Source organism: Eumetopias jubatus, unplaced genomic scaffold (genome assembly GCF_037043125.1).
Source record: "Eumetopias jubatus isolate StellerSeaLion01/CBP00866 unplaced genomic scaffold, mEumJub1_p1.0 scaffold_12, whole genome shotgun sequence".
Lineage (NCBI taxonomy): Eukaryota > Metazoa > Chordata > Mammalia > Carnivora > Otariidae > Eumetopias > Eumetopias jubatus.
In genome coordinates this window covers 26,865,112-26,890,012 of record NW_028274818.1, presented here as the reverse complement: position 1 = coordinate 26,890,012, position 24,901 = coordinate 26,865,112, and the positions used below count along the sequence as shown (strand labels likewise).

At 51.4% G+C, this 24,901-nt stretch overlaps 1 protein-coding gene across 5 annotated transcripts in view; it reads left to right on the top strand.

Moving 5' to 3' along the window:
- The window catches only part of ATP2B4 (ATPase plasma membrane Ca2+ transporting 4), a 94,787-nt gene that overhangs the window by 49,279 nt on the left and 20,607 nt on the right, over positions 1-24,901 (top strand). For all 5 annotated transcript variants that reach the window (XM_028120337.2, XM_028120340.2, XM_088016946.1 and 2 more), the window contains exons 3-15: positions 5,323-5,520; positions 6,151-6,408; positions 7,077-7,202; positions 7,633-7,758; positions 8,850-8,885; positions 10,445-10,606; positions 13,318-13,532; positions 13,898-14,140; positions 14,710-14,951; positions 18,307-18,538; positions 19,642-19,821; positions 20,668-20,755; positions 22,299-22,405. In XM_028120337.2, coding sequence (XP_027976138.1) covers positions 5,323-5,520; positions 6,151-6,408; positions 7,077-7,202; positions 7,633-7,758; positions 8,850-8,885; positions 10,445-10,606; positions 13,318-13,532; positions 13,898-14,140; positions 14,710-14,951; positions 18,307-18,538; positions 19,642-19,821; positions 20,668-20,755; positions 22,299-22,405 — 2,213 coding nt within the window. The remainder of the gene's footprint in view (positions 1-5,322; positions 5,521-6,150; positions 6,409-7,076; positions 7,203-7,632; positions 7,759-8,849; positions 8,886-10,444; positions 10,607-13,317; positions 13,533-13,897; positions 14,141-14,709; positions 14,952-18,306; positions 18,539-19,641; positions 19,822-20,667; positions 20,756-22,298; positions 22,406-24,901) is intronic.

Here is a 24,901-nt window from a genome sequence, read left to right as displayed (position 1 = left end):
CCTACTTAGAGACCACTGCTTTAGAGAATGCTAGTGTTGGGGGGGAGTAAAGAACCAGGCGAGTGAATATGGGATGCGAGGGATGGGAGAGGAAGATGGCAACTGGCTTCTTTGACATTTTCCTCCCTGTCTTTAGAGCGTATAGTGTGTTTCAAAATATCTGCATTCAGGAACACATCAATTTCAGAATAGAAGCAGAGCCAAACTCCTTCTCTTTCCTCCAGCCCTCTGCCCTGCGGCCATCACCTTGAACTCTTGCCCCAACTCTACTAAAGATGCCAAATAAACGATCCTAAAAACAGTGTATGTGGCCTCTGCCTGACTGCAGAGGCCAACAGTCTGGGCCACTCTGCCCATCACGCTTGGGGGGGACCTATTAGCACTACTTTAAGATGTGAGAGAGACTCAAGCCAGAAGAATATCTTGGCAAGAAGGGAGAGGGTGGAGGTGGGCAGGCCAGCTCAAACGGCCAGAAAGCAGCTACGTTGTGATGTGAGCAGATGAGGGCAAGTCCAGTAGCTTCATAAGAGAAAGACTTAGTCCTTTATAGAGGGGTGGGAAAGGCTTCCTACCAAACCCACGAGAAGCAACATCAACAGCTGGAAGGAGGAGGGTAGGCGATGGAGAAAGAGGAGAGTGAAAGTGCTCTCCCTCTGTTCCTCCTCCCCCTGCAGGGAATTCCACGTTGCATCCTGGGAGTTCCCTGTCTGATATGAGTTATGTGCCCAGGGCTGAATGAGGCCAACAGCGTGTGACAGCTCTGGCCCTCTCTTCCCTCTCTTCCCAGCCCAACCCCTGCCCTGCGAAATCCAGTCCGCCCTTCCTTGCCCAGAGCGGGGCTTCTGGGGTAGCTGGCATAGTGCTGCCAGGCAGGGGCCAGAGAAGTCTTGATGGGGAGATGGGATATGTCTTCCTGCCAGGAGCCCTTTGTGCTGCAATCCTTTGGGAGCTCAGCAGAAACCCTTGCGAGTTCTGTGTTGTTTTGAACTTTCTTATTGCCTTGCATCGAACATCAGCTAGGGCTGGGAAGCAGGATAGCACTCCCTCCTTGGCTGAGGCAGATGTTGTGTCTACCTTTGGAAGTAGGGCTTTCGCTCTTTTTATTTAGCTCCGAGGTGTGAGCACCGGAGAGTGCGACACTGGAGGGGCACACACACATGCAGTGTGGGAGCAGGTGGCCAGCGGAGGGCTGCGGAGGGCAGACGAGGGAGCTTTCTTTCTCTGCTCCAACTTTGGAGGTTGCAGAAAGGGCATAGAGTGGAGGGCCGGACAAAGGGAGACATGCTGCCTTTCTGAACCGAGAATGCAGTAGAGGCCATTCTGCCCGAAGTCCAGCATCCTCTTGCTATGACCCCGGGGAGACGGCTTTATCTCTAGGGGCTGGAAGTCCAGCAGACTGAGAGCACATCTCCGAGCTGTGGGTGTCATAAGCTGGAGAAGCTGACGTAAGGAAACTGCTCTGCCTCCTCAAGAAGTGGCCTTTGGTTAAAGCCTGTGGTCCCTGTGCTGATTTTAAGCTCCTCCTCCCCTTCGCCCCCAATCCAAGGTGTTTACGGTAGGACCTGAAAGGCATTCTTCCTTTCTTTGGACTTGAAAGGTATTCCGATGTCTGTTCTCATATACCAAAGTGGACTGCCTTCGAATCAACCCAGAGAAACCTCTCCCTTGCATTATCTGTGTGGGAGAAGATTCTGCTGTCTCTTTGGCAAGGTATCATAACTCAGACAGCTGGGAAGTCCCCCGTGATGTCTAACCTCACCCCACCCTTTCTGGGGCTGAGCTGGTTCTCATAAGGGGTGCCTCTGCCGACAGCCCTTGGCGTCCCAGGGAGGCGGGCAGCCGTGGCCCTTCCCTGCTGGAGCCAGGCCACTGAGGGCTGGGCTGCAGGCTCTCCTCCCCAGCGCTGGTTCCCTGCACAGGCTCTCAGCACACACAGATTTTCCACTGCTGCCTGCTCCATCTCCAGCCAGCCTGGGCAGGGGCCATGTAACTCCCCAGCATGGGGTGGGGATGATGACTTCACAGCCCGACATTCTTGTCGCCTCTCCCAGCTCATGTGTTCAGTCTGGTGCTTAGGGCCAAAAGTACTCCTGATTTGGGTGGGGCTTTCTCGCTCATGTTCTTGGGGACAAAGATTCCTCTCTCCTTTTTTTTTAATGTGTTTCTAAGGGAAATCCTTTTCCTGCGTTTCCAGCATTCTCTCCCTGCCAAGTGTTCCTTCCCCCCTCCGGGAAGCTGTGTGAGTATTTGCGAAGCAACTGCGGAGATCGGGGACTAATGCCCTCTCCTTGGCTAGACGGGTATTTCTGTGGTATCACGGCTGCAGGGAGCAAGGCCTGAGAGCCTCTGGGGGCAGGAAGACTGGAATGGAAAGCCCAAAATTGGGGATTGGCTGAGCTCCGGGTCCCGCATGGCTTTCCCGTGCCCCCTAACCACGGGTCCAGAGAGGATTCCCAAGGCTACTAGGCTCACAGCCCCCACCAGCCCCTCCCTGCCCCAGGGCACACTGGGAACTGGGACAGCCACTTGCCCGTCTTAAGGCAGCCCCTGCAAGAGCTGAGGGTCGCTTAAGGTGGAGCAGACAGATGAGAGAAAATGGCAAAAGGGAAGTTAAGTGTGTGACTCTGAGAGCATCTAGGCCGGAGCAAAGCCTGACCTTTTTCGCTTTCCTTAATGGGTCTTATTTGGCTTGCTTGGGTCCGAAAAGGCCATCCTGGACCTTTTATTGAGCACCAGATCCATAGGCTGGACTCTGACGGGCCTGGTGTCACCACCTCTGAGGACGGGGAAAAAGGCAGGACTAATTCAGCCCAGGTGTGAACAGTGGGAACAGGGCGGATGGGCTTCGAGGCACAGACAGAAGCAGCACGTGGGCTGCCCTGCCCTGAAGGAAGCAGGGTGACCGACCATCCTGTTGGCCTGGGACCCAGGGGGGTTACAGTTTCCGGGGGGGGGGGAGGGGGCGGGCAGGAGCCTCAGTGCCCAAACCCGGGAAGTCCCAGGCACACTGGGACTGGTTAGTCACCCTACAGGGAAGCCTCAGTGGAGTGCAGCCAATGCCACACCCCGGCCCCCTCGGGTGTAGCCTGGTGTCCCGTTGCTTCCCGAGGAGTGGTGTCGCCTCGGCCGCAGACTAGCCAGGTGGTTGCCGAACCTCTCTGGGCCTTAGTCTGCCCCGATGAAACGTGGGGTTCACAGTAGCCGCCACATAGGGTTTGGCGGTGTCTGAATGAGAAGACACGAGTGTTCCTGCTGAAGCATCTGGCACATAGTAATCGCTTAAATGTTAGCAACCTGATTTATTACTCATCCATTCAGTTCATTCACCACATTTGTATGCGTACAATGTGCCTGGCCCTGCTGTAGACCTAAGGAACAAAGACAAAAGTCCTGCCCTTGTGGAGGGCGATAGACAAACATCTTAAGTGAATACATCATGTAATGTGTTAGGGAGAAGGCCTGTGGAGGGGACCAATGACACAGGGCAAGGGGATCGAGGGTCCTGGAGCAGAGAAGCCACATTACTAAATAGGATGGTCAGCGTCGGCCTCACTGAGAAGGTGATGTGTGTGCAGAGAGCCCAAGGACGGAGGAGAATAAGCCCGAGCCAGTGGGGAGCCAGCTGAGCCAAGGGAAGAGCTCGTGCAGGGCCCTGAAATAGAAGCTTATCTAACGCGTTCAGGGAATGACAGGAAGGCTCACTGGGCTGGAGCTCAGCGAACAAGGAGCAAACAGTAGGAGTTAAGGAGTGGGGGGGGCGGGGGGCTCTTAGGGGGCCTTATAGACCACCATAAAGGCTTTGGGGCCCAGTTTTACTCCCAGTAAAAGCCAGCAGAGGATTCTGAGTCGGTGAGTGGCAGGGGTGGGGTTTGGAAAAAGATCATTCTGGCTACTGTGTTGGGAGGAGACTGGGCACAGGACAGCAAGGGTGGGAGCAAGGTTACCAGTTAGAGGACACTTGTCATCACCCGGGTGAGAGAGAATGCCCGCTCCGACCAGGACGGTGGCGGTGGAAAGTGAGACCTGAGTGGACCTTGGGTATTCTTTGAAGATAAAGCTGCCAGGATGTGCTGGCTGATTGGATAGAGTGAGGAGAGGGAGAGAGAGAGGAGGCGAGAGTGGTCACAGGTTATTAGTCTGAGACCAGGGAGGGAGGGCAGGATGACCTCGGATGGGGGCTTTTAGTCAGACCGTTGTCGTAGCTGCTCTGGTTTTGGCCTCCGTTGGGCTCTTGGGATGTCCCTTAAGATGATCTCTATTATATCTGCTGTCTGCTCTGCCCTCATAGTCATCTACCCACCTTGCTGCGGGGGGCAGGGGGGGAATGGCGCCTCCTCGCTGCTTCCTTGAGAAACATCCCAGGGAGATGAACAAATGATCAGAACTCCTATTTCCCACAGGCCAACCTGGCCTCCAGGACAGCAACCCCAAACTGGCACAGCCTCGAGCTCTCGGGTCCTCAGGGAGAAGGACCCAGCCAGGACCCCCTGGCTCCTCTGCCTCTGCCCGCCCGGGGGTCAAGATGCCCTTTCCCAGGCCCTTGCTCTCCCTTCCCACTGGGAACCTGATTTCCCAGAGTGCTGGAGACAGGGAGCCTCTGGGAAGCAGCCCAGTTTGCTTCCAGTTCTTTGGCCAAACCCGCTCCCCCACAGAGCTTGGCTGTACCGCTCAGCCAGAGGCCAGGGTGGTGCATGTGGGCACCAGGAGGCAGGAGGCCCTGGATAAGAACATCAGCCCCGCTCCCCTGCCTGGCTTCCTGTTCTCCCTCTCCGAAGCACTGGCCGGCCAAAGGGGTCCCCCTTCTTCGACTGTGTAAGTGTGGATGCAGGTTCACCGTCCCACACTTTCCCTCCACGCCGGGTCCTGCGTCTACCCTCCTAGACAGGTGAGGGTCTTGAGGACCTCCCCTGATGGTTTTGTTTTTTGGGTGGAGAAAGGGAGGCCATCTCAGACCCTGCAAGCAATACCCCGTTGGGGACCCATCTTCCCCATTTTCAAAGTCTTGTTCTGTCCAAATGTCTTCCTTAGGTCTGACCCGAATCTCTCCCTTTGCCACGTAAGGTAGTACCCTCGGGTCCTGTTGAGTGGAGATGGAGAGTAGAGGTGTGCCCGCACGCCACGCCCCGGGCCCCTCCGGTGGAAGAGCCCCTCCCACGGACTCGAGTGTGAAGAAGTCCTCTGGCCCTAACTAGATCTCCTACTTGGGCAGAACAGGAAGCACGGGGGTCTTTATTTAAAGGTGTCTTTGGACCACCTTCTCCCATCATCATTTCTCCTCCTTGTTTTTCTTACCTGCTCCTCCCGCTCGTATCTCCTTTTCAGGTCTGTCTGGGAACCCTGCGGACCTGGAGAAACGTAAGCAAGTGTTTGGACAGAACTTCATCCCCCCCAAAAAGCCCAAGACCTTCTTGGAACTAGTGTGGGAAGCCCTCCAAGATGTCACCCTCATCATCCTGGAGATCGCGGCCATCATCTCCCTCGTCTTGTCCTTCTACCGTCCCCCTGGGGAGGAAAATAAACGTGAGTGTCTAGGGCAGCCCGGCGTGACTCTGACCCCCACCCCAAAGCACCAGTATTCGTGGGGGACAGGTTTGTATCTTAAAAGTTGACCCCACTCTCCAGGGTTGGTTCTCCAAAGAAAACCGACAAGCAGCTAGTCAGCCATTCTTCAGCTCATCCTGATTCCAGGGTCTTCTTCCCCTTCTCCCAGCACATCCTTATGCAGGATATCAGAAGTTCCCTACCCTCACCCAGCCACCAAAACCTGCTTCTCAGAGTGCCCCCCATCAATTATCTGGCATTATGGGAAATAGCAGTGACCTAGAGCCCGGAGCAGGGGGCCTGGCCTTGTTGGGAATCCTAAGTTCTATACATGCGACTGGCCAGTAATTTGCACCGACATGCTTTGTGCTACTTACTCATTAACTTCTTTGGGGCTAACGTAAATACTTACATTGGTGATGACACGATGCCCAACCCAGCTGTCCTCCAGGATCCTCAGAGGATAGCTCCTCTGCCCAAGGGTTGTATTTTCTATGATTCTCTTTCCCTGACTTTCCATCCTGGGGGGCTGTGGAAGCACTCCTCCCATTTTTAGTGTTCCCCGATGCCCCCGGGTGACCCTTACGTTCTGTCCTTTCCCTGGGCTAGAGTGTGGTCTACCTGTAAGTAGCCCAGAAGACGAAGGAGAGGCGGAAGCCGGCTGGATTGAGGGGGCAGCCATCCTCTTCTCCGTGATCATCGTGGTGCTGGTGACTGCCTTCAACGACTGGAGCAAGGAGAAGCAATTCCGGGGGCTGCAGAACCGCATTGAAAAGGAACAGAAGTTCTCCGTGATCCGAAACGGCCACATCATCCAGCTGCCCGTGGCTGAGATCGTGGTGGGTGACATCGCCCAAATCAAATACGGTGAGAGCTCGTGCTTCTTGTACCCTGTCGTCCTCCCTATCTGAGGGCTGGGTCCTTTGGCACAGGGGGGCTGGGAGTCACTGAGGACCCAGAAAGACCCCAAATGGCATTAGCTTCTAGGTTCGTTGAAAGAGGTTTGTTTTTTTTTTTTTTTTAAAGATTTTATTTATTTATTTGAGAGGGAGAGAATGAGAGACAGAGACCACGAGAGGGACGAGGGTCAGAGGGAGAAGCAGGCTCCCCGCCGAGCAGGGAGCCCGATGCGGGACTCGATCCCTGGACTCCAGGATCATGACCTGAGCCGAACAGGTTAAGCAGTCGCTTAACCAACTGAGCCACCCAGGCGCCCTGAAAGAGGTTGTTAAGAAGGATTCAAAGAAAGAAGAAAGTCTCCCCAAAGAATGTCACACCTGTACGCTGTGTATCTCAGGGTTAAAAATACATAATGTTGAGGCCATGGGAAGGCGTTTAGGGATCATTGTTTGAATTTATAAGGAGTCTTGTCAGAGATGAAGGCGTCTTTCAGAGGTTCTCCAGGTACCCCCTGGGCCATTGCCCTATAGGTAGGGCCCGCGGGAGCCGCCCTGAGATGCGGTTGGCTGGTTCCCGCCCTCTGACAAGCTCTTCCCTGCCCTCTTCCCCTGTTGCCCCTTCCCTCTGCACACTAGGTGACCTGCTGCCTGCGGATGGGATCCTGATCCAGGGCAATGACCTCAAGATCGACGAGAGCTCTCTGACTGGGGAATCAGACCATGTCAAGAAATCCCTGGAAAGAGACCCAATGCTGCTCTCAGGTATGGTGTCTGGCTGCTCCAGGCCTTGCCCTCTATTCTGGCCCTGCCCCATCTCCTCCTCCTGGGCTCTTTTGGGGCAGGAGCATACTAGTGGGCTGAGTACAAGGTTATCAGTCAACCGAAAAGAGGTTCTCTATGAAGCAAGTGCTGTAGGGGCCTTGACAGGGCTCTGCTGGTTAGCGGTGGGAGTGGGGGAAGGAGCTCTGCCCTAAAGCAGGCAGTTAGACACATTTTTCTCCTTACCCCCCAATTTGTCCGTCTATTTTAAATGGGCCCAGCTCTTGACCTTTTCCTGCTATCTGCTGAGTATATCATTATCCATGGGGGAAGAAGGAAGAGGGACTGTTTTTTTCTAAGTTTGTATTCCACACCAAAGCATGGCCAGGTATAAAAAAACAGCCCTCCTTCCATCTTTTCCTTTCTCATATAGGGACCCATGTCATGGAAGGTTCTGGCCGGATGGTAGTAACTGCCGTGGGTATCAACTCCCAGACTGGAATCATCTTTACCCTTTTGGGAGCCAGTGAGGGAGAAGAGGAGGAGAAGAAGAAAAAAGGTAAAGGGCATCTGGGATGGGATTGTGTCCCCTCCCATCCCCATGGACAGACTAGGAAGCAAGGGACCAGATCTGGACGGAATGCCTGGTGGGAAGAATCTGCTGGATGAAGAATGCAGATGTCCAGACTTCTTGCGGAGATAAAGATGTGGAGCCTGGCTCCCCAGGGTGCTCTGATGAAAACCAAATCAGGCCGCCTTTGAGTCTCGACTCCTGTGTCTGTTTGCGGGTTGTAAAGGCGTGAGATGTAAAGCTTGCCCCAGATGAGCTGGCCAGGTGCTGTGGCCCCGGCAGTCCTCTGTGTAGCCCCCCAGCGCTCAAACAAGAGGGAGTAAGCAAACCATCCAGGCTGAGGGAAGACTGCTGAAAGCCTGGGCTGTCAGTGGAAGAGACGTGGCCAGGAGAGTGGGAACACAGAGGTAATGTCTAGCCCCAGAGTTAGCCCCGTCCTTGCCATTCGCTTGCTCCTAGAGGAAGGACAAACAAGGAAGGAAGGTGAACAAGAGAAAGATACTAAAGAGATCGACACCTTTCCCCTCAGCGTTCCTTCTTTCCTTGGAGAAGAGAAGGATTTCTGTCGCTTGGCTGGAGGACCATCTCAGGCTGTTTCGTGGACGGCAGTGTATCAGGAAACAAAACCCATTCCCTTGGGAACTAGACTAGATTTTTGCAGCTACCTGCAGATGAGTAAGGAGGGACCCGGCCACAGAGACACCTTTCAGAGCCTTTGCCTTCAGGCAGGACCGGTTCCAACCTCTCACTTTCTAACCCCTACCCCACTTCTGCAAGTGATGGGACTCAGCCGGGAGCAGCCTCCCAGCAGCCGCTGTGCTCTGGGAGAGAGCAGCCCAGGTGTGGCTGTGCGCTCACCTGAGGGAGAGGTCTGGTCCACATCCCGGGGAGTCCTGCGACCCCAAGTAGGCGCGGATGTGAGCAGAGACGTGAACTTCCTTTACATCCCCTTCCCTGCCACCCCACCCCTTTTTGCTGTGGCCCTTTTGGGCTCTGAGCAGGACCGACAGATTGGATACCTGATCTCTTAATAGTCACTTTGGGTCTCCACCCCACTTTTTTCTTTCTTGTTCAAACAGGTAAAAAACAAGGAGTCCCTGAAAATCGCAACAAAGGTAACCTCTCCACCCACTCATTTACCATCTCTACCTGCCCACACTCAATCCAGACCTTTCCAGGCCATCTGCCTTCTCCCTTTTCCTCTCCATAAATCTGTTATCTGCTGCTGGGGGCCCCCCAATGCCTCATCCTGAGGAAGGTGCAGAGATTTGGGGGTGGGCTCCAGGTCCCGAGCCCCATCTAAGATGGGACAACAGCACCCCCTGCTGTTGTCTCACGGACCCTCCCCATCAAGGCTTCTCTGGGGGAGCGCGTGGGATTGATCTGCTCTTCCCCGGGACGCTGAGCTCCCTGCTTCACCGCCCTAGGCCAGATTTAAACACCCACGGTCATCCATTTCTGGGCTAGAAGACTTCAGGGTCCCCACGGTGAAGGGAGTCGGGGTGGGCAGTCCCTGCACCCTCCTCTTGCTAGCTTCCTCATCGATGTCCTCTTCTGGTCTGGAGTTCTTCTCTGCTAGGCTTCTTGGGGTGCTTGGACAGAGCCCGTTCTCCGTACCTCTCCCCACTTCCTTCTTTGTTCTCGCCGTCTGTCTTCTTCCTCCCGATCTGGTGTGTGTTTCTTTTTTGGTGGCTGTGTTTACATCCCGTCTCTGTCTTTTTTGTGAGTCTGACAACAGAGACAGTATCTCAGGAAGGGCATCCTAAGCAAAAGGGCCGAGCTCCACAGGGGTGAAGCCGGGGGTGGGGGGTGGGAACCGGCGAGAATGGTTCTCTTGAGACAGCTACTGGAGATTTTTTTTCCTCTGTACCCACGTCATAGTAGTCTTTAGGAGTAAAGTCATCACATCGGAGAAGCAGGGCTCCACAGAAATAATTCTTTAATTTCAGGTCTCTTTAACGCTTCTTTGGAAAGCAAAATGGATTTATGTGTCTATCTTTATCCCTCTTTATTCCAGAGGGTCCCTCCTACCAGTTTCTTCCCTCTCCCCCAAAAGACTTAACCCTCCCCACTCTGTACCTCCCCACCTTCGTCAGGGGAGAAAGGGCATTTCCTTCCCCAGTTATTCAACTGACATAAGAAGGAGCTGGAAAATACCCTGTTTGGGGGTCTGTGTTTCTTCCCTGACAGTCTATAGGGAGAAAGAGATGAACCTTTTAACAGAGCAGACTAGGACCCTCAGGCTCTGGAAACATCTACCAGCCTTCCCCATCAGTCAGCCCCTTTCTGCACTAAAGATTCACTATTTTAAGCACTGAATTCCAGGAAGGATGGTTGTTGGTAATAGCACTTAGTGGCATGACTAATCCTCTTGCTGGAATAAACCTGGCTTGGGGCTCTGAGGTGGTGCCAGGAAGCTGCCACTGAAGAGGAAATCCATACCCTAAAAGCACTCCTGTTTCATCTCCCGTTGTCAGAGTATCATTCTAAAGGCCCTAGCAGAGGGTGGAAGGCATGTTCCTTGCCTGGCATGGGGTGAGAGTGGGCCAGAGCTGACGCTGGGGGTCCAAGGTGGATTCCAGGAAGGAGACAGAGGAGTTTTGGTTCCCACATGCTTGCTCCTCGGCGCTACCACCTCGCGCACTCACCTCTCCTATTTGTGTGCACACCCTAGCAAAGACTCAGGATGGAGTGGCCCTGGAAATCCAGCCACTCAACAGCCAGGAGGGGATCGACAATGAGGAAAAGGAGAAAAAGGCAGCCAAGCTGCCCAAAAAGGAGAAGTCGGTGCTGCAGGGCAAGCTGACGCGCTTGGCTGTTCAGATTGGGAAAGCCGGTGAGTAGGGCAGCGCCTCCTTGGTATTGGGGCTACTCTGGATGCTCGCCACTTTGGCTGTCTTCCTTCTGTCCCAGCCAGGCCGGCAGAAAGAAGCCGAACCTTCCCAGGGGCTCATGCAGCCGAGGTGGCTGTGCCCCTCTCTCTGCCCCCCTCTGGCCACTCCCTGGGCCTCTTCGGAGAGAAGTGTGCTCCTGTGTGCGAGGGTTAAAGACCCCACGCTTGGTCTCTTCCTTCCCAACAGAAGGGAAATAAAGGACTTCTGTCACACGGGGGAGATTTACGTTAGCAAAAGGAGGACATGGACAACCACTCACCTGTTCCATGTGTTGGCTAGTAAATTCCTTCAGGAAGAGAACCCCTAGTACAGGACTAGCACCTGGCCTGGCAGAGCGCGATAAATGCAAAATGAGGACTAGAAGACACGGGAAGACCGTGATTTAGAGGGGTCTTTCCAGAGGAGGGGTCACTCTTGTGTATCGTGAGAGGAAGTGGCTTCTCTAGCCCCTGCCTCTACATTCTCTCTCCACCTTCTGGCGGGGTGGGGCGAGGCGGGGGGTTTGGAGGAAGAAACTGAAGGAAGATTGCCTCTTCCGTGGACACACGTCTCAAGGGACCACCTTGTACCACTGTTTCATTTGCTCCTGACCCCGCCCTTCTGTGGACCACAATCCGTCTAGTCCGGTACATTCTGCGGGGACAGTTCACCTGGGATCTTGTTAAAGTGCAGATTCTGATTCAGGAGGTCCGGGGGCGGGGCCCGAGATTCTGCATTTCTAACAAGCCCCCAGGTGGTGCCAATGCCACTGATCCGCTAACCACACGTCGAGTGGCAAGAATCTATGCGGGGCACTACTGTAGCCACTAACCACGCTGTTTCCCCTTAAATGAATTACAATTAAGTATGAGTAAACATTCAGTTCCTCCATCACATCAGCCTTGTTTCAGTTGGTCAATAACCACACGTAGCTAGCGGCTACCTTATTGGACAGTGCAAACGGGGGATGTTTGCAGCATCACGGAGAGTTCAACTGGACAGCATTCATCCAGCGTATTCATTCAGTTCTGGTCCCCAACTGATGGTGACCACCGTGAAAACTCTTGCATATCAAGTGTACATGGGGGACATGAATTGCAGGTGTGGAGTCAAGTTACTGAGCCTGGCACACGGGTGTGAAACATTAAACAGACCCCACCCAACCCCTCCTATGGTCCTCTGAACCCCTGCCTTGTCCTTTAGGGAGTACAGGCTTACCTGATGGCTGGCCTCTAGTCTCCTCTCTTGTTTCAGTTTATGTTTCAAGCTGGGCCAGTAGGAGGTGGGGCAAGTCTGGTGCTTTGTACCACCCTGGGAGGGAGTGCTTCCTTGAATTTTGGACCCTAGGCACCTTGTTTGCCTCACCTTAGTCCTGACCCTGCTGAAGCAAAATTCAGAAGAATATGCTTTTATTGATAATAATCACCTCTAGCCTTGCTCTGATCCTCTTGCATCATTAGGCCCTCAGGAAAAGCAAAGACCCACACTTACTATGGTTGGAAGCAGAGCTCTTCCCAGATATTGAGCCACAGATCGGTACAGTGTGCCCAAATACTGATCCCCTCCGCCTTCAGGGTGGCCAGGCAGTCCCCAGGGTGGTTGGAGCCCCTAAGCCAGTTGCTTTCTGACCTCGAAAAAAAATTCTTCCATTCACATCAGTGTGTCGGACGACCAACCTGTCCCAGCTTACTTGGGACTCTCTTGATTTTACCACTGAGAGTCTCACGTCCCAGGAATCGGCTCAGTCTCAGGCAAGCCAGAATAGTTGGTCCCGCAACCAGTGTGCCATTTACAAAAAACCCTCTGTGGGGAAGTGGGTGTAGGGTTGGGTGAAATAGGTGATGGGGATTAAAGATGACACTTACCATGATGAAAATAAATAAATAAATAAATAAATAAGATTAAAATTTTTTTAAATCATAGTTGTTTCGTGATCTTCTTTAAAAAAAAACTCTTTGTGCCTCAATTTCCTCATGAAAGGGGATGATGATACTAACTATCTCACAGGGGTTTTGTGAGGATTAAATGAGTTAGTGTTCGTGAAATGCTTGCCTGGCCTATATAGTAAGCACTACAGAAATATTTGCTTATTATAAACATAAGTTACTGTCATATTCTGTCTATGCCATGTCAAGAGAAAGGTCAAGAAGCACTGTTCTAAAGGTTAACCATGTGGGTGACGGGCTAACCCCCTAGGGGCATCGCTGTAAACAAGTCGGGTGAATTACCCGACGTTCCTCAGCTGCTAGGGGAGAAGCCCAAACTGATAAATTCCTAGGAAATAGGCAAATACAGTCACTACATTATGAACTGTAGAAAGAGGGTAGGTCTGAGTTAGAATCATAAAGTGCTGTTTTAGAAAACTAAACCAATTCCTTATTTATGAGCGAGGAAACAGGCCCAGAGAGAGACAACGACTAGTCCGAAGCCACGAGTCGAGTCGGTGCCGTGCTGAAACTAGAACCTGTGTCTGTGGGGGACAAAACCAGCGTCTTCTCCCCCACACGATAATGTGCACGCCGCCGAGAACGGATAGGGGACTTGGGTCTGACTCCCCAGAAATAGGGGATTTAAACCTTGGTAGCAAAGGCTCCCCCCTATGCCAGCCCCCTTCTGGCAGGGGCGCCTGGGGACACCCCCGAGCCTGGGCTCTCGTGTCTTGTTTCCGGAACAGGCCTCATCATGTCTGCCATCACGGTTCTCATCCTGATCCTGTACTTTGTGATCGACAACTTCGTGATCCGCCGCAGACCGTGGCTATCAGAGTGCACTCCCATCTACATCCAGTACTTTGTCAAATTCTTCATCATCGGCATCACCGTACTGGTGGTGGCCGTGCCAGAGGGGCTGCCACTGGCCGTCACCATCTCGCTGGCCTACTCTGTGAAGGTAAGGCTGCAACGGGGCCGCCTCTTCTTTTGGGGTAGAGGTGGGAGGGGAGGGTGCCATGGCCTCCAGTGACAGGATGGGCCATCCTATCTCCGCAACCTCTGGGGGGCGCCTCACAAGAGCAGAAGCCTCTGGCACCGCACAAGGTGCCAGACTTGCCAGATGCAACGACCATCTTGATGGGTTGCATCCAGGTTGAGGTAACCCAGGAGCATCTGAAGAAGAGTCACAAAAATTGTCTCCTGCATTTTTGTGCAGACAAAAGCATGAGACGTGGAGACATGTTCACTAAAAAATGGCCTTTGACCTATATTTGGCAGAGCTCCATCAGTCTCCTCTCAAGTCTGTTCTCATCTTCTTTGTAGAAAATGATGAAAGACAATAACTTGGTGCGTCACCTGGATGCTTGTGAGACAATGGGCAACGCCACGGCCATCTGCTCTGATAAGACCGGCACGCTGACCATGAACCGCATGACTGTGGTACAGGCTTACATTGGAGACACTCATTACCATCAGATCCCAAGCCCTGACGCCCTCATGCCCAAGGTCCTGGACCTTATTGTCAATGGCATTTCCATCAACAGTGCCTATACCTCCAAGATTCTGGTAAGCTCTTTCTTTACCTGGACAGTTAGAGTGGGTGGTTGGAGGGGACCATTAATTTTCTCTGGACAGAGGAATTTTCTCTTGTCTATTCTGCCTGAGTTGCCACCCCACATTCCCACTCCCTACTCCTCAATGAACATGTTTGCGGTGATGAGGGGTTGATTCGTGGGAGTATCTGAGTTGGGGGTGGGAGGCAGGTAGAAATCCGGGTGTCTGAAATGCCCACCAATCACCATATCATGGCAGTATCTCTAGAAGAGATAGGTTTGTCAGGGGTAAATTACATACTTTCTAGAAACTAAGAGATGGTGTTCAAATGAAAACCCACACAGAGCGAAAGACCAGCACCACCCCTAGGGCAGACTAGAACATCGCTAAGCCCAGAATGGCTCGGGGACCACAGTTACCACTGACCGCTGTCTGCTTACCCTTGGAAAAAAGACAAATGCGGTCTCCCCGCATGGGCTCCGGGCACATACATGAATGTTTCATCGGGGAGTTCTTTCCTTCCTAAGGTCTCTCCCTAGTCAGGGCATGTTACTCAACAGCGTATCCAATTTTTCCCTCAGCCTCCGGAGAAGGAGGGAGGCCTCCCACGGCAGGTGGGCAACAAGACCGAGTGTGCCCTTCTGGGCTTTGTCACTGACCTGAAGCAGGATTACCACGCCGTGCGCAACGAGGTGCCCGAGGAGAAGCTCTACAAGGTGTACACCTTCAACTCTGTGCGCAAGTCCATGAGCACGGTCATTGAGAAGCCCAGCGGGGGCTACCGCATGTACAGCAAGGGCGCCTCTGAGATCATCTTGCGCAAGTGAGCACCCCTGCCCCCACTTTTCCTTCCGTTCCAGATCCTCCCCGCTGGAAGGTCTGGGTGACACGTGAGCCCCCCTTCCAGGTGGTGACACCATCACTAATAGCTGAGCACTTATTCAGGCCGAGGCTTATTTTCAAGTGCCTCGGGTGTCCCCTTCTGCTTAATCTTCACAACCCAGTGCAGTAGATGCTATTTTCATCCCTGTTTTACACACGAGAACGCAGGGGTACGGGAAGTAAAGTAACTTGCTCAGGGTGAAACAGCTAAGAGTGGCGCAGCCAGGATTCAGACCTCAACAATCCGAGCTTTCATCTTCTCATGTGAAACCCGAGGAGTACCCACGGGTTACTATGAGTAGATGGGTCCATGCGCACTGGTGCGCCTAGGACATGTTGTGAGTTCGGTTCTAGAATTGCCGCAATGAAAAGAGGCAAATGAGTCTTTCTGGTTCCCCAGTGCATACAAAACTCATAGTTACACTAGATTGTAGTCTGTTAAGTGTGCAGTAGCCTTTTGTATAAAAAAACAACGTATATACCTTATTTTAGAAATACTTTATTGCTAAAAAATGCTCGCCATCATCTGAGCTTTAGCGATCATCAGCTTCTTGCTGGTGGAGGGTCTTGCCCCCGTGTTGCTGGCTGCTGGCTGATCAAGGCGGTGGGTGCTGAAGGACCGGGCAGCTGTGGCAGGTTCTTAAAATAAGACAATGACATGTGCCGCATTGATTGACTCTTTTTGTGAATGATTTCTCTGTAGCATGAGATGCTATTTGAGAGCATTTTATCCACAGTAAAACTTCTTTCAAAATTGGAGTCATTTCGCCTCAAACCCTGCTGCTGCTTTATCAACTAAGTTTATGCACGATTCTAAATCCTCTCTTGTCATTTCAACGGTCTCCACAGCATCTTCATCAAGAGTAGATTCCATCTCAAGATACCATTTTCTTTGCTCATCTGCAAGAAGCAACACCTCATCTGTTCAAGTTTGATCATGATATTGCAGCCATTCAGTCCCATCTTCAGGCTCCACTGCTAATTCTAGTTCTCTCGCTGTTTCCACCACATCTGCACCTACTGTCTCCCCTGAACTCTTGAACCGTGAGGGTCAAAGTCATCCATGAGGGTTGGAATCAACTTCTTCCAAACTGCTGTTAGTGTTGATATTTTGGCCTAAATCACGGATGTTCTTTATGGCATTTAGGCTGGTGAATCTTTTCCAAAAGGTTTTCGATTTACTTTGCCCAGATCCATCAGAGGAATCTCTTATCTCTGGCAGCTATAGCCTTACAAAATGTGTTTCTTAAATAATAAGTCTTAAAAGTTGAAATTACTCCTTAATGCACAGACTGCAGAATGGATGTCGTGTTAGCGGGCATGAAAACAACATTAATCTCATTGGGCATCTCCATCAGAGCTCCTGGGTGACCAGGTGCATTGTCAGTGAGCGGTCATATTTTGAAAAGAATCTTTTTCTGAGCAGTAGCTCTCAATGGTGGGCTTAAAAACATTCCATAAACCATGTTATAAACAGATGTGCTGTCATCCAGGCTTTGTTGTTCCATTTACAGAGCACAGTCAGAGTGGGTTCAGCATCATTCTAAGGGCCCTGGGATTTTCAGAATGGTAAATGAGCACTGGCTTCAATTTAAAGTCACCGGCTACATGCGCTCCTAACAAGCAAGTCAGCCTGTCCTGTGGAACTTTGAAGCCAGGCACTGACTTCTCTTTAGATGTGAGAGTCCTAGATGCCATCTTCCAGTATGAGGCTGTTTTATCCACATTGACAATCTGTTGTTTAGTGTAGCCACCTTCATGAATGATCTTAGCTAGACCTTCTGGATCACTTGCTGTAGCTTCTACATCACCACTTGCTGCTTCAGCTTGCACTTTTATGTCCCAGAGATGGCTTCTTTCCTTAAACCTCAGGACCCAACCTCTCTAACCTCTGCTGCTTCAGACTTCTTCTGCAGCTTCTTGATCTCTCCCAGCCTTCAGAGAATTGTGGAGAGTTAGGGCCTGGCTCTGGATTAGGCTTTGGCCTGAAGGGAATGTCGTGGCTGGTTTCGTCTTCTATCCAGACCACTCAAACTTGTTCCAGATCAGCAATAAGGCTGTTTTGGTTTCCTAGGAACAGCGTTTTTCATTTCCTTTGAGAACCTTTCCTTTGCATTCACAGCTTGGCTGCTGGGCACAAAAGGCCTAGCTTTCAGCCTCTCTCAGCTTTCGACTTGCCTTCCTCACCAAGCTCAATCATTTCTAGCTTTTGATTTAAAGTGAGACACATGCGACTCTTCCATTCACTTGAGCACTTAGAGGCCACCGCAGGGGTATCCATGGCCTAATTTCAATAGTGTCGTCTCTTAGGGGAGAGGGAGGCCCGGGGAGAGGAAAAGAGAAGGGGAAAGAGCCAGGCAGTGGAGAAGTCAGAACACACGCAACATTATCAATTAAGTTTGCCACCTAAATGCAGGTGACTGTTGATGTCCCCAAACAATTACAATAGTAGCATCAAAGATCACTGATCACAGATCGCCGTAACAAATAAAATAATGATGAAAAAGTTTAAAATACTGCAAAACTTACCAAAAAGTAGCACAGAGACATGAAGTGAGCAAATGCTGTTAGAAAATTGGTGCCAACAGACTTGCTCGATGCAGGGTGGCCACAAAACTTCAATGTGTAAAAAAGAAGAAAACAAAAACAGTATCTGCGAAGTGCAGTAAAGCAAAGTGCAATGAAACGAGGTATACCTGCACGTAAAATGCCGGGCACATAGCAAGTACTAGAAATGGTAGTTGTATGTCTCCTTCTCCTTCTCATGCTCAGTTCTGATTATAGGAAGTTGCATAACTTCATCAAGTGGCTAGACCGTTCACAGGTCATTAAAGCTGACCTGTGTCGATCCAGGGCCAGTAGCTGAATTAACCGGTGTCTCTGTTCGGCTCTAGCCACCTTCTTTCAATCAGCCCATACCTGTGGAGCAGGCCCTACGCACCAAGTACCGTTCTAGTACTATGCTAGAACCGGGAATTAAAAATGTCTCTCCACCTTTGAGAAGTTCAGAAGACAGGTGATCCATCCACAAATGACCCTTGGCGTCACATTCACAGATGAGCAGATGAATAGGACCAGACGACATGGGAGAGTCACACCCTCCACTTACCTAGACCTCATCCACCTCCAGACCACCTCACCCCAGCCAAAAGGGACTCAGCTGGACAATGGATAGATTTCTGGCCTTGGGACAGTGTCTGTACGAGTAATGCAGAGGCACCCGAATGTCTTCAAATGAGTGTAGAGACATATTGGGTGGGAAGGGGGTGCCACCTCCTCATTGTGTGCCTCCCCAGGTGTAACCGAGTCCTGGACAAGAAAGGGGAAGTGATGCCTTTCAAGAATAAGGACCGAGACGAGATGGTCCGCGCTGTCATCGAGCCCATGGCCTCCGAGGGCCTCCGAACCATCTGCATAGCTTACCGGGATTTCAACGACGGAGAGCCCACATGGGACAATGAGAACGAAATCCTCACTGAACTCACGTGTATCGCAGTGGTGGGCATTGAGGACCCTGTGCGCCCGGAGGTGAGGCTTTGGCTTTGGCCAAAGGGTAAGAAGCCATGAAGGGAGGGGCACCTGGGTGGCTCAGTTGGTTAAGCGACTGCCTTTGGCTCAGGTCATGATCCTGGAGTCCCGGGATCGAGTCCCACATCGGGCTCCCTGCTCAGCGGGGAGTCTGCTTCTCCCCCTGGCCCTCTTCCCTCTCGTGCTATCTCTCGTTCTCTCTCTCTAAAATGAATAAATAAAATCTTTAAAAAAGAAAACATGAAGGGAAGCCTTCCAACAGCCTCTGGCCCATGAGCAAGGCAAGCGCGACATAATGGGAAGCCAGCCCAAAGTCACGGGAATTGGGGGGACTCGTTCCATTTCTAGCTGTGACCCCAGGCAAGTTACCTAACAGCTTCTCACTTACAGGGATAGAGGTTTCTGTGCCTCCTGCTTCACAAAACTGCTGTAGAGTGCTGAGCTGGTAGAAGCTGGCATTCTGACAGTTAATGCTGTCTGAGGGGTGAGAGGCATAGGTTTAATTGAGCTTATGATCTGGTGCCTGAGAACAGTCAGGAGGCGGAGTTAACCAGGACACCAACTTTGCCTCCAGCCACCTTCTTTCAATCAGTACATTCTTGCCGAGTGCCCGTAGAACCGCTGAACCGTATTCCAAACACCAAGGCCTTGAAAAAGTCTCTGCTTATAAGAAGTTCAGACAGATGGACTATGAGTTGGTCAAGGCCCAAGGGCATGGGAAACTATAAAGAATTAACTGGCTGGAGTATGGGCCAGGGAGGTGGAGAATGGTAAAATCTTCTCCTAGAAAGGAAGACAGTGGCCAAATCCCAAAGTATATGCCCTGCTAAGGAGTCTAGACTGTAAGGAGAGGAAGCTTTCACGCCTGGCTCCTGAAGCAGATTTCCTCTTCAACTCATGGTACAGGAAGGCAAATTCAAGGGTAGTATTATGGGTAGGACAGAAGTGAGGTGGCACCAAACAATATAACAATGACTAGACGTGGCCTGTCCCCATGGTGCCACTCCTAGGGTGCCTGTCTCCTGTCCACAATGAAGGGACCCCGGACAGGGGCAGCTCAGCAGGCCTCACCGCCCCCACCTCCTCCTCCTTACTCTCCACAGGTACCCGAAGCTATTGCCAAATGCAAGCGAGCTGGGATTACTGTCAGAATGGTGACAGGTGACAACATCAACACAGCCCGGGCCATCGCCACCAAATGTGGTATTGTGACACCTGGGGATGACTTCTTGTGCTTAGAAGGCAAAGAATTCAACCGACTTATCCGCAATGAGAAGGGAGAGGTGGGTCCCGGCTGGGAAGACCCAAGGCCTCATTTGGCACCTGGTCGTTGGGGGGGTGGGGGGCACGGCTCTCACGTCTGGGACACGGGAGAAAGTGGCTGGGTTTTGTTCTTGTTTGTTTGTTTGTTTGTTTTGAAGATCTAATTGGCTTTATTAAATGGTTTCATGAATTGGGCAGCATCCCATATAGCAAGTAGGGGAAGCTGTGAGGAGTTGGACTGCAAGTGCGTGGTTTGTTAACTAAAATCTATTTAGAGCAAACCTTCTACCGGGGCTGCTCAGGTGGGAAAACTGGGGGTTTTCTTTCTTCTCTTCATCCTCCGTCCTAAGCTGTCTTTTGAGACAGTGTCACTGACTTCTCACATCTTCCCGATTGTGTTCAGCCACGGGATGCTTTCGTACCGATTCCCCTCCACCTCACCCTCCTGTGTCACTGCCCTGTGACTAGTGGTGGGTGGCACGGGTCTGCGAGAGGATGTGGTCTGGGTGTGGAGCAGACCAGAGCTTCCTGGTCTGCACAGAAACCAAACTGGAGACCTCAGAAGCACCTTAGCCAACAGCGGGCCCTGGCCCACCTCCTGTCAAGGGTCCAGGAAATAGGGCATTGGCTCCCCAGTAGGGAACTGGGAGGGAAGTGAAGACACGCAGGGCCTGAATGGTCACCATCAATAAATCTGCCCTGGGGGACTGAGCTGGCTGTTTCCGTCTCCCCTGGAGGCCGTGGTAACACCCACCATGGGCTGTGGCAGGCCAGCTCTCCCAGAATCTCAGAGCGCAGGGAGATGTAAACTTCGCCCGGATGGCTGTTCCGAGCTTGACTGACCCGGTGTGGTCTGGTGTTGGCAGGTGGAGCAAGAAAAGCTGGACAAGATCTGGCCGAAGCTTCGAGTCCTGGCGCGATCATCCCCCACGGACAAACACACATTGGTAAAAGGTGAGCTCGGCTCCTGACCGGGTGCCTGGGGCAGATGATGGCAGGCTGGGCAACAAGACAGAAAACAAGAACCACTGGCCAAAGCAACTCTCTTGTCTTGAATAGGAAGGTCCCAGGAGAGCTGTCCAGCTCATGGCAGGGCGGGGGAGGGGAAGCAGACAATTTAGCAAACATCTGCATAGAAGACCTGTAATAAAGTTGTCTTCAAACATCGTATCTTGTTTGCCAATATTACTGTGTACTAGTCAGAGCAGGTTAAATTGTTCCCATTTTGCCATTGAGGAAGTTTGAGGCTGAGAAGACAACTTACCCAGATTGCCCTGCTGGTGAGCGGAAGTGGTACGGTTCAACCCCCAGGTGTCTGTCTTCAAATCACCCGGCGCTTTCTCCAGCACATACTGGCTGCCTTCAGGCCCCTGCTAGGCTAACCTGACGAGGACAGACTCAGAGCTCAGAGCGCCACCGGGAAACAATTGACAGCCTTTGGGTGATGCTATAGAGCCTCCATCATCAGAAAGAAAGAAGGAAAGAACAAAGTAGAAAGGGAGGTGGTCCACACACACACACACACACACACACACACACTCACACTCACACTCACACACGCACACACTTCTATGGCACCAGCCTGGACTCCAGAGAAAGGGCATCCAGGTTTCATGTGTGTGTGTGTAGATGTGTGCACACGTGCATGTGTGTACCTTTTGGTGTCCAGCTCTGACACCCTGATCTCCTGTCCTCTCCTTGGCTGGAAGCAGCCAGCCTCCTGGCAAGTGTAATTTTCCGCTTTCACTCTTCCCTCCAGTTGTTTGCTTCCTGCTCCCGCTCAGGTAGCACATGGCCTCGTTGGCTGAGATAGGATGGAATGATGGCTGGGCTTCACCTGCTGGCTATGGGACCCTGCAAGGCCTTTCCCCTCTCTGGGTTTCAGTTTTCTCATCTGTAAGGTGATAGGAGTTGCTCAGAGCATGGATCTCTCTGGATCCCCTCCAGGCCTCTGATTGTATCATGCCTGTGGCTTCCGGCTGCCTGTTACTGGACCCTTGGCTTCTCACATCTTCTCACATCTCCCGCCACCACCAGGGGGCAGGAGAGCACCGTCCGCCCAGTGCCCAGTCAGCCAACCTCAGCCCTGTGGGGCCTGGTCTACCCCTTCTTGTGGTTGTTTTCAGCTAGTAGCTGGACTTCGATGTATAAATGGCCTGTGTTTCTTGCCCGCTGCCAGGGTGAAGGCTGGATGAGGTGCTCCTCCAGCCCTCCCTCTAACCCTCAGATGGCTGAGCAGAACAAGGCAGAGCAGTAGCAGCTTCTCAGGAGCTGACAGATCTGTCGGCGCTCAGAAGGGGGGGGGGTTACACTTTCAACATGCTATAAAGTGAGCTTGTCACCCACAAGAAAAGAAAAGAAAAGGAAGGGAGGTGGTAGCAGGGACCAGGGAAGAAGACCCACAAAGGGCCTCGGTGGGGAGCAGAGGGCTTCCACACGGCCTGCGGGTAGCGCATGTGGACTGGGCTTCCCAGGCATCATCGTACTGTTTTCCCAGGCATCATCGACAGCACTGTTGGGGAGCAGCGGCAGGTGGTGGCTGTCACCGGTGATGGCACAAATGATGGGCCGGCTCTGAAGAAAGCAGACGTTGGTTTTGCCATGGTAAGCAGCTCGGCGCACTGTCCCTGCCTGCAAGCTGCCTTATCCACCCAGAAGCCAGGACGGGCCTCTTGCAGCCTGCCGCTTCCTGTACCTTCACCCCCTCCTTGTGCTCTTTTCTCTGACACCATCTCTCCTGCTGACCTGGCCGGTAAAAGTTTGTGTAATGGGAGACCCATCAGGTATGAAGACTAGATGACCCAGGCAGGGAAATCATGACGCCTCATTACCGTGAACGTGGTCATGTTGTCTGCCTAGGCAGACCATAGAAAATCCAGGTTCCCTATGAAGCATGTATGCCGTGGCCAGCTCTGTTCATCACTCTGCTTTTCACTTGTGAGGCCAGGAGCATCAGAATCACTTGGAAAGTTCATTTAAAATCATGTATTACAAGGTTCCACAAGTGGATATCTTGATTCAGTAGCATCTGGGTAGGTCCCAGAGATGTTTGGCATTTCCTAATAGCCACGCTTGTTGATTCTGAGGGTTGCAGCAAATGTGGAAGCCCCCAGATGGCCAAGGACGTCCTCACACTCAAGTGGCTTGTGATTGTAAGCCTCCCGTGTATATTGAACTATTGGTGATTTTTAAGCAGTGGAAAGAGATTCAAGAAGTAACCTGTCTTTACGGTGCTCCCTTTAACAACAACAACAACAACAACATCGATTCTAGGAAGTTTCAAGAAGACACAGAAGTAGAGAGAATAGTTTAATGAATCCCCATGTACCTGTCACCCAGCATTAATTATCAATACCTGGCCCAACTTGTTTCACTGAATGTCCCACCTCCCCAACTTCTCCCATCTCCAGCTGGACTGTTCTGAAGCAAATAAAGGACATCACGTCATTTCATTTGAGTGTTAGTATACGCCTCTGATAAGCGTGCATCGAGGACATACATCTAGAAGAATCATAGCACCATTGTCTCACAACAGTTTGAGCCCTTACTATCATCAGTCATCTAGTCCATCCCCCCGTTGGCCCAAGTGCTTCATAAATTCTCTTTTTTTGTCCAAATCAGATCTAAATAAGAGCCATACGCTGCAATCACTTGCTGTGTCTCTTAGAGCTCTTAATCTATAGCAGGAGTTTTTGAAGCGTGCTCCTCCTCCCAGCTGGGCCTGGAAACCTATAGAAATGCAGATTCCCAGGCCCATCGCAGCTTTTCTGGATCTGACAGCTCAGTGTGGGGGCCCAGCAATCTGGGCTTTCACAAGCTCTTGACATTTCTGTCACACCCTAAAGGGTTGCGAACCACTGGTCCTATAGGATCCTTGTGTCAGATGTCCCCAAGACCAGCCTTTACCTTTTGTGGATTCACTGGATGGGCTCATGAGACTCGGCATAGGGTTTGTACTCATGTCTAAGACTTATTCCATGGGTATAGTAAGGGAGAAGTCTGGAGGAATCCACATGCAGGCTTTGTGCTCTCTCCTTCAATGAGGGCTCACACAGAGCACACTCTTCCCCTGGCAACACACGTGTGATGTTTCTACCCGGGGAAGCCCATCAGAGACCCAGTGCCCAAAGTTTTTATTGGGGTTGGTCATATAGTCACTTTTTGCCTAATACGTGCTAAGATTCCAGATTCCTAGGGGTGCCTGGGTGGCTCAGTCAGTTGAGCATCCAACTCTTGGCTTTGGCTTGGGTCATGATCTCGGGATCATGAGATCGAGCTCTGCATTGAGCTCCACACTCAGCAGGGAGTCTGCTTGAGATTCTTTCTCCCTCTGCCCCTCCCCCCATTCACACTTGCTCTCACTCTCTCTCAAATAAATAAATAATTAAATCTTTTTTTTTTTTAAGAGAGATTCCAGACTCCTAGAAGGAAAGAGAAAACATATTATTCAGGCACAGTCTAGGCACAATGAACCACTAATTAATTTTCGGTTAATTGTTGACTGGGAGCGTTCTGAGAGCCAAGGTCCCAGATGCTAACTCAGGGCCAACCTCACAAATAGCCCTTTCTAAAGATAACAGCACACTATGTCAGCTCTCCTGCCCAATCCCCTCCATCTTTTTTCCTAGCTATTTAATTTTGAAGGAACCAGGCTGGTTGAATACACAGAATAATGCATAGTGTAGATTTTGTTGATTGTATTCCTGTCATATGCAATCAGATTCTAGATCCCATCTTTCATTAGGGGCTGCAAAATAATGTCCAGATTTTCTCTATTTATTAACTTGAAGACTTCTATAGAAAGAAACTTGCCCTCAAGGATTATTTGGTTACTCTGAGGTTGAGGCTCAGGTTCCTATATGAAAGGCAGCTAAATGCCTGATCCTTTTTCTTTATTTACTAGTTTTCAAAATGAGTTGACTTTTTAGGATACCCCAAAGATGACCGATGAATTATATATATATGTTTTTAAATTTTATTTTTTAAGTAGGCTCCATGTCCAAACGGGGCTTGAACTCATAACCCCAAGATCAAGAGTTGCACATTCTACTGAGTAAGGCAGCCAGGCACCCATGAATTATATTTTTTAAATTAACTCTA